At 45.0% G+C, this 15,094-nt stretch overlaps 1 protein-coding gene across 1 annotated transcript; it reads right to left on the reverse strand.

Annotated features, from left to right (window-relative positions):
- Nucleotides 1–1,760: 1,760 nt before the first annotated feature.
- UTP11 (UTP11 small subunit processome component) lies at nt 1,761–14,415 on the reverse strand. The gene is made up of 8 exons (XM_007979320.3): nt 14,256–14,415; nt 10,466–10,527; nt 8,803–8,905; nt 7,669–7,782; nt 7,110–7,203; nt 6,879–7,009; nt 3,426–3,536; nt 1,761–2,706 (listed from the first exon to the last, which is right to left on the reverse strand). Exons 1-8 carry the CDS (start codon nt 14,316–14,318, stop codon nt 2,623–2,625), a joined length of 762 nt encoding a protein of 253 aa, XP_007977511.1. The 5' UTR covers nt 14,319–14,415; the 3' UTR covers nt 1,761–2,622.
- Nucleotides 14,416–15,094: the final 679 nt, after the last annotated feature.

Raw genomic sequence — 15,094 nt, forward strand, 5'->3', positions numbered from 1 at the left:
AGAGAGGCTGAGGCAAGAGAATCGCTTGAACTCAGGAGGCGGAGGTTGCTCTAACCAAGATCACGCCACTGCACTCCAGCCTAGGTGACAGAGCGAGACTCCATCTCAAAGAAAAAGATGAACATATTCAAGAATAAAGCTAGGGCTTGACACTCTCCCACTTTGGTGGGAAGGGCCCAAGAATGTGGCAACAGACTAAGACTGAGCCAGGCTCACTGAACTCTCCGTTGGACAGACCTGCAGGGTCCACATCATCATAGAGCTGCTATTTGGAGACTTGGTTTGTACAAGAGACCTGAGCCAAACAAGTCCTGACTCAGAACAGCCCTCCAGCTCCAAAGGCTGCCCACAGCCCCCTTGGCACAGCTAGAGCAGTATGCCACCAACAGCCCAAATCACCCCTAGGCCAAGAAGGGTGGATCCTAAGCAAACAATACTCTTCCCTCCCCAACAAGTCTGGGGTCCCACTGAGCACGAAAGCAGCGAAGCCCTGGCCGATTCTCAGAATCCATGGGGCTGGGGCGTCTTTGCTTAGTCACAGGGACAGCCAGTCTCTTTGCTTAAAATCCTCGAGCCTTGGAGACAGCACTCAGTACAACAGCAATTCAGAACACCCAGCTCCCCTTACAGCATTCCGATTCCCTTCAGCCTGGAACTCACAGTACACCAAAAGGATGGACTTTCCTGCTCTGTTTGGCCTGGGAGCGCACCTCTTCAAGTGTCACTGTGCTCCTATGCCAGAGGGTGTGTAGGTATGCCTGTACCTGTTTATGAGGCCTGAGTTATATGTGCCTTGTGCATCTATGAACATGAGATTCCATGAGGCGAGCCTACCTTCATGTGGGTGTATGGTTTGTGAGGAGGCATTTAGGTCTATTCCCTGTCCTCTCCCCCACTTTCCCATCCAGCAGGGGCAAAAGATGGAGTAGCAGCATCCAGCTGCTTGACCCCTGGATCAGACTGCTGCTTAGTCTGCTCACTCCTCTGTCCAGTATCACCATGATGAGCCCCTTCCCTGGTTTCATCCTCAAGTCTCTCAAACTGTCAGCACTGACTGAGCTCAGCACGTCCCCAGAAGGGAGTGCACACACACAATGGGAAGGACTTCCTTCCTGAAGGCAAAACCTACTGGCTTCTGTTTCCTGGTCCTTCCTGTTTTCCAAGGCCCCTGATGTAAATTCCACTGGGTACACCCTGAGGAAACAGGCTTCCAGTCTAGGCTTGTACAGGAACCTCACTATCACGGGCACTTATTATTAACAAATTTCTTTTAAAGCCTTAAAATCCACACATGGCTGTTCTCCCTCCATGGGGTAAGGGCTGAGCAAGCCCCAGAACCCCGGTCCCTGTTCTCCCATGTTTGCTCTAAGCATGTTCAGTCCTGTCCTTACTGGCCTTGGCCTATAATCCTGACATGGGCAAACAAAGGAAGGAGAGAACCAGGGAAGAGAAAGAAGCTGGCTAACACACCCAGAGGTCCATATTCCCAGAGTGAAGGTCTGCACCAAGCTATTCTGGCCTTGGAATTGTGAGTTGACATGGAGTGCAGAGGGCAGAGACACAGCCAGGCCTATTCTGATTTGGGCTTCATCAATAAAGAAGAGGTGCTCCCGTAGGTTCCTTGTTCCAAGAGTTTCTATCTGCAGCTGTTAAGTGAGAGAAAAAAATTCCTCCTTGGATAATTTATGAAGCCACCTGAATAGCTAATAAAAGAAGAATGAGTGATGGTAAAATCAGTCTATCCACTAGATAAAACACTATGCAATCATTAAAAATAATGTTTATTTTAATGTTTACTCTAGCACGTATTACTGTAAAAATTTTTGTGATGTAACAAACTTGGAAAGAGCTAATGATTTAATTAAAAAGTAGGACATCAAGTTGTTTACTGTAACTACAAAACACAAAAACATGGACAAAAAGTGATGCGTTTTACAAAATGGACAAAAGCAACTAGACTACTCACAGTAATTGTCCACCTCCACAGCTCTAGCTCCTAGCACAGTTAACTATGCAATAAATATTTGTTACTATTGAATAAGCACTGGGATTAGGAATGAATTAATCTATTTTCCAAATCTGCTGTAATGAGATCCTATGTTTCATAATAAAAAAATTTTGGGCCGGGTATAGTGGCCCAACCCTGCAATCCCAGCCCGTTGGGAGACCAAGGTGGGAGTATCACTTGAGCCCAGGAGTTCAAAACCAGCCTGGCCAACATGGCAAAACCTGGTCTCTGCATAAAATTTAAACATTACTCAGACATGGTGGCACACATCTGTAGTACTAGCTACTCAAGAGGCTGAGGCAGGAAGATCACTTGAGCCCAGGAGTTCAAAGTTACAGTGAGCCATGATCACACACTGCACTTCCAGCCTGGCAACAAAGACCCTATCTCAAAGGAAAAAAAAATTATGTATATAAAAATAAGACTAATTTCACAAACCAAAAACAATTACAGAAGAGAGGGGGATTTAATGTTGTCCACAGAAAGACATTAAATGTCAGACTGACAATTTAGTTATGGTTACAAACCATGCCATTTGGACTAATGGAATTTGAAGTTACTAGAAAAAGGCAACAGATTTTTGATGCAGAACGACGAGGCTTATCTATGACATGTCAACGTTTTCGACGACTCTGAAATTTATAAATAGCTGGGGAGTTCACAGTTTCTTTTTTCACCTTCACTTTCTGAGTTTTATCCTAAAAAAGAGTAAAAAGGTAATCAGTAAAGAGAAGGAAATGGTTTTGTAAAATCGAAAGGTTGATAAACTAGCTATTAGCAGCCCTTTTCAAAGTTGAGAACACACAAAGCCCTACTGCCCAAGGCATCCACTGTAGGCAATGAATTAACTTCTCCCCTAGGCATCTAGAATGTACTAGCTATGTACAGTCCTGGGAAAATTGAAAAGAAAGGCGTTCAAGTATTTGTTTCATTTAAAATTATAATTTTAATTCTCTCACGGAACCCCAGTTGAGAAAGGCTAACCTAAATGATCTACAAAGCTAAAGAATTTGACATTTAGAGGAATGATAAGAATATGAAAGAGGCATCTTATATTCCTCAGCTCTGCTATTTAACTACACAATGTTGTCTATTTTTAAACACCAATGAGTGACATGCACTGTTTTGTTAACCTGTTTAAATGTTACGGGAGCTGCTCATAAGCTATAAAGTTCATATGCTACCCGATCCTACCCTTTGCTGTTCCAAAGCACTGACTAATAACCCCCTTATTACCTTCTTAATCAAGGCACATTTCAACACTGTCAGAGTAACAGACACTGGCTCAAACCACTGCCCCTGAGGAGCAGACATTTTCACTGGGGTTGATTTACACACAGCTGAAATCCAGTCTGAGTTAAGACCTTTACAAGAAAGAAAAGGGAAAAAAAAAAGGCCTAAGGCTCTCTCTCCTCACCATAAGATCTTTGCGTGTTTGAATTTTCTGAGCAATAACGAACAATTTCTTCTCTCGTTCAATCCGCTGTGTCAGGCAGTTATATTGCTTTTGCCTTTCTTTAGCTATTCGCTGGAGAAGAAACACACACATTCTCAGTGAACAATGAACAGGACAAAAATGAGTAAGAAACTGTTTCTTAATCCATTTAAGCCAACTGCATAGTTCATCAACTCCCTCCTTTCGCCAGAATCAACATAATATGGTAACAATAAAGTTACCCATTTTAGGAACATCACATTCTGCAGCTGAAAGGAACCCTGGGCCAGATGTAGTGGCTCACGCCCGTAATCCCAGCACTTTGGGAGGCTGAGGAGGCAGGGTCACTTGAGCCCAGGAGTTCAAGACCAGCATTGGCAACATAACAAGACTCTGTCTCAAAAAAAAAATTTTAAATAAAAAAGGAACCCTGTAGACTATCTTATCAAAACCCATCATTTACAAATGCAGAAAAATGAGGCCCAGAGAAGAAGTAAGTGGTCCAAGGACACATGGCTCACCTGGAGCAGAGTCAGGACTGTCCCCCTCTCACAAATCCCAGGAATCCTTCCACTACTACACTAAGCTGCTTCAACCTTTGTGTGAGTGCCACAGTCACCTGAGATGATAGCAGGAATGAATCAGTGTTGGAAACCCTACACAAAGTGAATGGAGAGCAACAGAAGAGTCTGCAACAGAAGGTCCCCAGGCAGTGTGCTGGTGCCTGAAAATCTTACCACTCAGAAAGCACAATAATTTTTTCAGCAGAAGCTGACCAGAGAATTCTCACTGCTAACGACTCCTCAAAGATCAGTAGGGTCCTTAGGTTTTGGGAAATCATCAACCTTAGAGAAACTGATGAAAGCTTTGGGATCTTTCTTCTTTTTTTTTTTTTTTTTTTTTTTGAGGCAGAGTCTTGCTCTACAGTTCAGGCTGGAATGCAATCGCATGATCTTAGCTCGCTACAACCTCCGCCTCCTGGGTTCAAGCAATTCTCCTGCCTCAGCCTCCCTAGTAGATGGGATTACAGGCGCCCACCACCATGCCTGGCTAATTTTTGTATTTTTAGTAGAGACAGGGTTTCACCATGTTGGCTAGGCTAGTCTCGAACTCCTGACCTCAAGCGATCCACCTACCTTGGCCTCCTAAAGTGCTGGGACTACAGGCATGAGCCACCACGCCCAGCCTGGCATCTTTCTTGAGATAAATGTACATACACGTTTGTAAAAGGTTGTGCAAGCACATACCTATCTGCACAAAATACCAGTGAGAAAGGGGGGTTTTCACAGACCTCCTAAAGCTCACTCATGGGTTGTCTACCCACTCCAAGTTACAGACAAAATATCCTTGCAATCCACCCACCAGCAGTCTCTTAATAAAAATAATTTTGCAGTAAACAAAACAGAAAGAAACAACACTACTAGACAAAAATGGCAAAAATCTAAACCTCCCTAACTTCTCAAAAGCTATGCTGATGAACTATTCTACATGGGAATTTGGAATACTAATCTCTCTAGGGACTACCACAACTCTTGAGAAGTGTCAGTGACATGGCTAATTGAAAGTACACCTAATTGCCGGGCGCGGTGGCTCACGCCTGTAATCCCAGCACTTTGGGAGGCTGAGGCGGGTGGATCACAAGGTCAGGAGTTCAAGACCAGCCTGGCCAAAATGGTGAAACCCCGTCTCTACTAAATATACAAAAAATTAGCCAAGTGGTGGTGGACGTCTGTAATCCCAGCTACTCAGGAGGCTGAGGCAGGAGAATTGCTTGAACCCAGGAGGCAGAGGTTGCAGTGAGCCGATATCGTGCTACTGCACTCCAGCCTGGGTGACAAAGTGAGACTCCGTCTCCAAAAAAAAAAAAAAAGTACACCTAATTGACAAACAACAGGGTTATCACAAGAACACTCGTGAGCAAACCCTTCGGCTGGAAGTGTTATCTACAGAGGGAAATATTACTGGGCCTCAGACTTCAACAATTCACGGATTCTAGCACAGTCTCACAGCAGTGGTTTCAGACAGCTTTTGTTTTCGCTTTATTGCACAGACTGTCAGATTTATAGGATTACCCAATATAGTCAAACTAATTAGGGGTATTTATATTACTAAAGCAAGTTTAGCTGCCTCTGAGCTAGAGAAAACTGCTGTGAAATTAAACATTGGAAGCAAAACTGATGCGGTGTAAATGATTCAAATCAAAACAGAACAGCTGTCTGCTTGAAACACATTGACAGCATTTTTTTTTAATGAATCAGTCAGAAGAGTTCAACTCCAGAAGGCTTTGAGGAAAAGCATGTCTTCTGCACAACCTAGTTACAGTGACGGAAAGCACCATAAGGAAAAGCCAAAACAAAATTTTTGCTACAATACACAATATGAAAGATCTTTTGGGCAGGCATGGTGGCTCACGCCTGTAATCCCAACACTTCAGGAGGCCAAGGCAGAAGGAAACACTTGAGCTCAGGAGTTTAAGACCAGCCTCGGCAACTTAGCGAGACCCCGTTTCTACAAAAAAAAAACTAAAAATTAGCTAGGCATGGTGGCACACACCTCCTGGTGTGTGTACCGTTGGCTGAGGCAGGACGATCGCTTAAGCCCAGAAGGTGGAGACTGCAGTGAGCCATAATCACACCACTGCACTCCAGCCTGGGTGACAGTGAGACCCTGTCTCAAAAAAAATAAAAACACACAAAGAGCTTTTGATGTGCGTATTCACTGCTAAAGGTTCAATATTAAAGTTCCAAATCCTCTAATCTTCAGTAATTCCTTTCTCTGCATTTTCAAAACACTGGCATTTGTTACAAGTATAAAAGCACAAAATGCAGGGTCAGAATTGGGATTCAAACTCAGGTTAAAGGCCAGAACCTAAGCTTCTGACCACTATACCACACATCTTCTGATCATAGAAATCAGAGAGCCCTTCTCCATTTCCATCCCATCATCAAATCCTCCTACAAATCCACTTTTGTAAGGGAACTCATGAGTATTCCATAAATAATTATCTGAGACCAGCCACAGTGGCTCACGCCTGTAATCCCAACACTTCAGGAGGCCAAGGCAGGTGGATCAACTGAGGTCAGGAGTTAAAGACCAGCCTGGCCAACATGGCGAAACCCCATCTCTATGAAAAATACAAAAATTAGCTGGGTGTGGTGGTGCACACCTATAGTCCCAGTTACTGGGGAGGCTGAGGCATGAGAATTGCTTGAACCCAGGAGGCGGAGTTGCAGTGAGCCAAGATCGCACCAATGCATTCCAGCCTGGGAGACAGTCAGACTCTGACTAAAAAATAAAGTAAAATAAATTTTAAAAATTCTTTTAAATGCAGTGGCAAAAAAAAAAAACCAAACAAAAACAAAAAAAAATCCAAAAAAAAAAAAAACCACCTAGATTCCCCTAAACTCACATGTGAATAACAACAGATAAAATTACCTTAAGTCCAGTCTGATTGGTAACTCCTTTCACTTTTTCTTTCTGCAAGGTCTCTATCCTGGGCCTATTAAAGACTCTGTCGACTAGCTCCGGGGCTGTTTGCAGGTGAGTTGCAACGTCAAACTGTTCAACTAAAATTCAAGACAATCCTTAAGGCACTGTCTGTTTCTAACACCAAACGACACAGACTGGCATGGTAGACTGTCCCAGAAACCTTCAAACATTTCATACCTTCCTTTTTGGTGTCAAAAAAGAACACATGCTTGTTCTGTTGCTTCCCCTGGAAATCCAGCAGATGGAGCTCTGATTTTAGTCTTTCAATTTTCTACAACACAAAATATGGTCTCACTTTATATTAGATTCTTCTGGGGTACCAAAAAAAAAAAACTGCAAAAGTTTAAACCATTTCACATCATTATTGCCAGCCAGCAAAGAACTTGCTTTATTCTTTTAAAGGAAAGAATCCCAACACATATCAGGTACTGGGCACTTCCCAGGATGCACTTAATCCTTGTAACAGTCCCCTGAGACAGAAATGAGGGAAGAGCCTCAGGGAGTTGAATTTGCCCATTGTCATGAGGCTAGTAATTGGCAGTGCCAGAACTCAAACCTAGGTCTGTGTCATTTCCAAACCTGAACTCTTTCCACTCTACCATGCTAACTATACTTCTAAATCATTATTACAATCAAGATTGTAAATGCCAGAAGAAATTAACAAATACCTTGAGATTGATATATTTAAGTTTCCTTTCTTAACCAATAAAACGAATCAGAACAAAGAATGAATTACCTTAGCTTCTGCAACCCTCTTCATTTCTATATATTTGACGTCCTGAGTTCTCATCAGCTTTAGTTGTTCTGGGGTTACTTCTTCCTTAGTCTCCTTAATAATATGTACTCCATCCTAAAACCCAAATTTAAAAGATATATTCCCTATTACATTAAAAATCATTAATAAGTTGTTGGCACAGTGCATGTGCCATCAATCTAGAACAAAGACAACCATAGGCCAAGTGCGGTCACTCACACCTGTAATCCCAGCACTTTGGGAGGTCAAGATGGACAGATCACTCGAGGTCAGGAGTTCAAGACCAGCCTTACCAACATGGTGAAACCCTTTCTCTACTAAAAATACAAAAAATTAGCTGGGCACAGTAGTGTGTGCCTGTAGTTCCAGCTACTTGGGAGGCTGAGGCACAAGAATCACTTGAACCCAGGAGGCAGAGGTTGCAGGGAGCCGAGATCGCACCACTGCACTCCAGCCTGGGCGACAGAGAGAGACTCCATCTCAAAGCAAAACAAAACAAAACAAAAAAAAGACAATCAAATGCTGTATGCTAACAGCAATCCTAGACACAGGCCCCTGAGGCACACGTTCAGTGTGGCACCGCCAGTCATCTACCCTAGAACAGCTCCGGGTGCAAGATAACCCACAATCAAAGGCAGAAATGCACGCTCCTCTGGAAGTAGAAGGTTTGCCTTGGACACTGACCAAGAGCACCTGGAGTAACCAGAGAAGGGTTAAATTAAGGCCAAGGATCCTTCCTCTCCATCTCCTCTCTGTCCTTATTTTCCAACGTGGGGAGCTCAAAACACCAACCAAGGCTGGGCGCGGTGGCTCACGCCTGTAATCCCAGCACTTTGGGAGGCCAAGGCGGGCGGATCACGAGGTCAGGAGATCGAGACCATCCTGGCTAACACGGTGAAACCCCGTCTCTACTAAAAAATACAAAAAATTAGCCGGGCAAGGTGGCGGGCGCCTGTAGTCCCAGCTACTCGGGAGGCTGAGGCAGGAGAATGGCGTGAACCCGGGAGGCGGAGCTTGCAAAGTGAGCAGAGATGGCGCCACTGCACTCCAGCCTGGGCAACAGAGCGAGACTCTGTCTCAATTAAAAAAAAAAAAAAAACACCACTGGGCACCCACCTGGAGTTTAACCCGAGTCATTTTGTAGTAGAATTCATCTGGATTTTTTTCAAGAGCCTTCTTACGGAGAGCTCTGAGGTATTCCTGTTTTTTACGGTAGTCACTAAAAGACAGGTTAAATGAGGTTCATAGCAAAAAACAAAAAGATAATTTTTAAAAACCAAAACCCACAATAAGCAAACTTTACAAGCATCTAAAAGGTCACACAGAGCGAAACTCAAAAAAGCCAAAGCAGTGACTGGATCTGATGGACGCTCCACTGTCACTGAGCTGAGCTCACGCTTCGCAGGGTCCACAAGCTAATCAACAGTTCCTACTCCAGTGGAACCTGAAATTAACTGTCCCCAGCCCACATGTGTTTCAGTGCCATTTATATCATTACAGGGAAACACCAAACAAAGTACAAATTAAAAGTCCTTAGACAGGATATGGTGCAAGCTTGGGCGCCAGATGACCACATATAACTCAGAAACTACACAGTACAGTATAGCACAATGACTAGAATCATGGACTCTGCAGCCAGACAGCATGCGTTCAAATCTGGACTTGACAACTTCTGGCTAAGTAACCTTGGATAAGTTATCAAATCATCCTGCATCCCAATTTCACTTGTAAAATGAACACGATAATAGTAACCTATCCCAGAAGGTTGTTGGGAGGGACGAATCAGTGTAAAAATGGTAAAATATCCTAGAACACTGCCTGGCCCAATAACAACACTTAATTATCATTAGGCTTAAAATCTCTGGGACCTACAGAAACTCATTTAATCCATCACCACCATCTAGACCAGGGGCATAAGGAGGACCTCAGCTGGCCAAGCGCAGTGGCTCAAGCCTGTAATCCCAGCACTTTGGGAGGCTGAGACGGGCGGATCACGAGGTCAGGAGATCGAAACCATCCTGGCTAACATGGTGAAACCCCGTCTCTACTAAAAATACAAAAAATTAGCCGGGCGTGGTGGCGGGCGCCTGTAGTCCCAGCTACTCGGGAGGCTGAGGCAGGAGAATGGCGTAAACCCGGGAGGCGGAGCTTGCAGTGAGCTGAGATCTGGCCACTGCACTCCAGCCTGGGCGACAGAGCAAGACTCCATCTCAAAGAAAAAAAAAAAAAAAAGGACCCCAGCTGACATGTACGGCTAACAAATAATTAAGAAGTATTTTGCAAATAAAGTGCTAATAGAGAAGAAGAATGGGGATAACTGTTTTATAAAATGCTTTCAGAGTTCATTATCACCCACGCTTGGTCTCATGAATCCATCTTTCACATCTCTTCATTCCACACCACACACATGGTATGTAAGAGACTCAACAAATGGAATTTCAGATTATATCTTGCACTTCAAGAAAACAAAGAGAAAAAAGATTCAGCTTTGGGCTCAAACACCAAGGCAGAGCCAAATCAAAGCCACTGTGAGAAAATGATCTGGAACAACATAATACAAATAATTCACAATGCAACTACAGTTAAATAAATAATAATCTGCCTAAACAAAGACAGAAATTTAGGGTCAGAGAAAAAATTATCTGACAGGCTGCCAGAGCTCTGGTCATTTTATCAATGGCAGGAAATTATCCCCTGTTGGACACTCAGGCAATTCAGCTGCAGTGCAAGGAGGTTGTAAGCTTCTTGGCAGCACCTCTACCAGAAAGACTGAACTCACTCTGCACGAAGTTTGTAATCTTTCTTTTTCTCCAGCAAGCCCAGATGTTTTCGAAAGCCAGGCTAGAAGACAAAAGAAAAAACAACATTGCTTAGTTTCCTCCGCGAACACATATCCAAATCAACATGACACGTAACAGTCTCTGAAGCGCTCAGTAAATCCAGTCCTTGGAGCTAACCCATGACCCTGCCCCCTCCCCTCCCCACAACTGGGCTCTGCCCAAGGATGACAGGGACCCTGCCAGCACCAGACAGGTCACAAGCACTGCTGTAGTAGGTTTCTTGGCCTATTAAGGACAGAGAGAGGCAACAATGACTCGGCACTAAGCAAGCAGTTGCCAGTTGTACTAAAATTACTACCAACTTAATCCAAGGGTTTATAAAATACTACAAAGGGAAAACATAGTAACAGGGAGGCAACTGTGGTAAGGGAGCTAAATTTAGAGTCTGGAGATGTGGGTTCAAATCCAAGTTTTATCTCTGAACAATCTGTGACCTTGGGCATGTCACTTAACTTCTCTGAACAGCTATTTCCTGACTGTAACATGAAAATAGTACCTGCTTCTCCGTGTTATCCTGAAGATTCAAGGAGCTCGTGTAAGTGGTAATGGCTGCACATGGCTTGACACATAGCAGCTGTCCAGCATGAGTTTCCTATCATTATTATACCTGTGGTACTAGGTATGAGACAAAAGTATGACAGAAAGTCCTTTCTCTGACATAGGCTTGGAGAGCACGGAAGGTATAAGGATTAGATCTTGGTATGATCTTTCTACATACTACCATTTGTTGAGCACTTAGTATATGTTAGGGTCTTGCAATGTGCTATGCTCATTACACAATTTCATTTAATCCCCACAACAACCTTGTAAAGAAGGTGAAACAGGCACTATTGCTACCCCAGTTTTCCATAAAGAGAATGACGTTTAGAGAATGATACGCCCAAGAACACAGAACTAATAAGCAGCAGAGCCAAAACTAGAACCCATTCTCCCTGGGGCCATCACAGTAGACTGAGTTCTCTTCTGTTGCAAATAATGTTAACATTTTGGGAAATGCACACACTTCTCTAGTGTTGCAAACCTGTATAATAGGCTGGGTGCAGTGGCTCATGCTGTAATCCCAGCACTTTGGGAGGCCAAGGTGAGTGGGGCACCTGAGGTCAGGAGTTCAAGACAAGCCTGGCTAACCTGGTGAAACTCCGTCTCCACAAAAATACAACAATTAGCTGGGCATGATGGCGAGTGCCTATAATCCCAGCTATTCGGGAGGCTGAGGCGGGAGAATTGCTTGAACACGGGAGGCGGAGGTTGCAGTGGGCCAAGATCGCACCACTGCACTCCAGCCTGAGCAACAGGGCGAGACTCCGTCTCAAAAAAACAAACAAACAAAATTTGTATAATAATAATTTGGGTAAGATTTTTTTTTTTGAGACAGAGTCTTGCTGTCGCCAGGCTGGAGTGCAATGGTGCGATCTTGGCTTACTGCAACCTCCGCCTCCTGGCTTCAAGCTATTCTCCTGCCTCAGCCTCCCGAGTAGCTGGGAATACAGGTGTGCACCACCATGCCCCACTAATTTTTGTATTTTAGTAGAGACAGGGTTTCACCATGTTGGTCAGGATGGTCTCCATCTCCTGACCTTGGCCTTCCAAACCGCTGCAGTTACAGGCGTGAGCCACTGCGCCCGGCCTAATTTGGGTAGGATTTTTAACAGTCATCTTTCTCATCTTTTATCCTTCAAGTGATGCAACAAATAGCTATTTAAGGCCAAGCTCACACGTGCGATCCCAGCACTCTGGGAGGCTGAGATGAGCAGATCACTTGAGCCCAGAAGTTCGAGACCAACCTGGGCAACACAGTGAGACCTCATCTCCACAAATTAAAAAAATAAAATAAAATTAGCTGGGTGTCACGGTACACGTCTGTGGTCCCTGCTACTCAGGAAGCTGAGGCAAAAGAATGGCTTGAGTGAGTGGCTCAAGCCTGAAGTGAGTCGTGATTGCCCCACTGCACTCCCAGCCTTGGCAACAGAGGGAGACACTATCTCAAAAAAATAAGTAAAATAACACCAAACCTCCCCCAATAATTTTAACTTTAATTACAGTAGACAAAGGGAGGTTGACAGAGTAGAGAAAGCAAGCTAAAGGGTCAAAAGAGCAACAACATGAGGTGAGGCAGAACTCTTGAAATCTCTCATGTCCACCTGAATGTACACCCGCATTACAGAAGGAAACCTGGTATTGGATCTAAAACAGTTTACATAATAACACATACACCTTCCATATAAAATATCTTCAGTAGCTCCTCCACTGCCCTACTGAAGGATCTACAGGATAAAGTCCAAACGACTCAAATATGGAACGTTTGTGTCAATGGTTTACCCACATTTTCAGGATGGCCTTTTTCTCACCTCTTCCACATAGGCCTTCCGTTCCTACTCAGCCATGGCCATGCCATGTCCACGCCATGTCCACAGCCAGCTTTGAAAGCCCTCTGTTTTCTCTGCTAATCCAGTTCCACTACTTACAACTGTGACTTTGGATATACTATTCAATCTTAATCTTTAAGCACCAGATTCCTCATTTGTAAAATGCAGGGCTGTGCCTAGCATATAGAAAGTGCTCAAAAGGTGATAGTTTTGGCCAGGTGCAGGGGCTCATGCCTGTAATCTCAGCACTTTGGGAGGCCAAGGTGTGTGGATCAGCTGAGGTCAGGAGTTCGAGACTAGCCTGGACAACATGACAAAACCCCATCTCTACTAAAAATACAAAAATTAGCAGGGCATGGTAGTGCCTACCTACAGTCCCAGCTACTCGGGAGGCTGAGACAGGAGAATCGCTTGAACCTGGGAGGCGGAGGTTGTAGTGAGGCGAGATTGTACCACTGCACTCCAACCGGGGCAACAGAGCGAGACCCCATCTCAAAAAAAAAAAAAAAGTGTGATATATATGCTATTAAGCAGGAAGACTGAACTGTAGTTAAGAGGCCTTGGTTCTATCCCATCAGTCAGCTGCACAACTCTTTCCCCTCTCTTCCTCATCTGTAAAATTAAGATGGAGCACACACGTATGCTAAGGGCCTTTCTGAATCAGATATTAAGCACAGGATTCCTGACAGTGTTTCAATTGATTCTGCATATAAGCTTATTTCTACTCAACCTCCCTACACAGACGCACCCACCATAGAAATCCTAGAACTGTTTACTCTGCCTGAATCTGGTGTTTGTAACTGGACAAGTCATCACTCTGGACCTCAGTTTCCTCATCTGTATAATGGGAATGGAAAAGGCCAACATTAAGGGGTAAGACATAAACAAATAGCACATGTGGCAGATCTTCATGAACCACAAGCCCAGTGTGATGATGATAACACATTAGTAAGGACAGTCTCTTCGGTCAGGACCCCCATATGCAGCAGGCGGAGCTGAGCATTAGACATGGGATCCAATTTCAGCCCGGCAGTTTTGCCTATATGAGCTCTGACCTCAACTCCTCAGAAAAGGCCAGGCACTTGACAGACATTATCTTACTCAATCACCACACTGAAATCTTCCAGAGTAGCTTTTATATCCCCAAGGAAAGGGGAGCAACCCTGCTCTTCCTAGAACGGAAACGACAAATCCCCTCCACTCGTTCCCACGAAGCTCCGCCCCAGACACACCAGCGTCATTAGCATACATTTGCGTGCATTTATATACAGTTTGGACCCGGATCCCACAGTGGCGACAGGGTTGGGGAGAGAGTAACACATGGCGACAAGGGCCAGCACTCGTGGGGCCTGTGTGGTCCTACCTGGCTTCGCTCTCGGTGTTCCCGCTGCCGGGACTTAGCCGCCTTTCGAAAAGCCGCCGCCATCTCTATGCAGCCTTGGTAAAACTCACTGGACAACTGCGGACCCGCACTGCCTCTGCCGCCGAATCCACTAATTCCTACCGGAAACAGGCCTAGCCGCCGGTGGTTTAGAACCGCCCACTTCCTCTAAGCAACCTATCCGGAGCCGGCTTTCCGGATGTACGCCATCCAACACAGGCAGTCACCGCAGGCTGCTTCTGGGAAGTGTAGTTTCCTAGATCTAGTCTCGTGACTCTCCAAGAACCAGTTGTTATTCGCTAGCGCCTCTCCACGCTACCCAGATCTCGCCTTCGCGCTCGGTCCGCGTGGGCACTTGGAAACACGTGGCTGGCACTGGCCTCCGTCTGAGCTGGGCTCGGAGTGTGCGCATGTGCGGTCACTTACGGCTCGGCACGGGTTGCTGTATTTAGGCGGTATGTTTAAAGCTAGAGCAGTTTAAAGCGGATTTTCGGATTTAACAGTGTTGGGGCTGGCCAGGGGCGGTGGCTCACGCCTGTAATCCCAGCACTTTGGGAGGTCGAGGCAGGCGGGTCACGAGGTCAAGAGTTCAAGAGCAGCCTGACCAACATGATGAAACCCCGTCACTCCTTAAAAAAAAGTATACAAAAATTAGCTGGGCGTGGTGGCGTGCACCTGTAATCCTAGCTACTCGGGAGGCTGAGGCAGGAGAATCACTTGAACCTGGGAGGCAGAGGTTGCAGTGAGCGGAGATTGCGCCATTACACTCCAGCCTGGGCAACAGAGTGAGACTCCGTCTCAAAAAACAACAACAACAACAA

Source organism: Chlorocebus sabaeus, chromosome 20, assembly GCF_047675955.1.
Source record: "Chlorocebus sabaeus isolate Y175 chromosome 20, mChlSab1.0.hap1, whole genome shotgun sequence".
Lineage (NCBI taxonomy): Eukaryota > Metazoa > Chordata > Mammalia > Primates > Cercopithecidae > Chlorocebus > Chlorocebus sabaeus.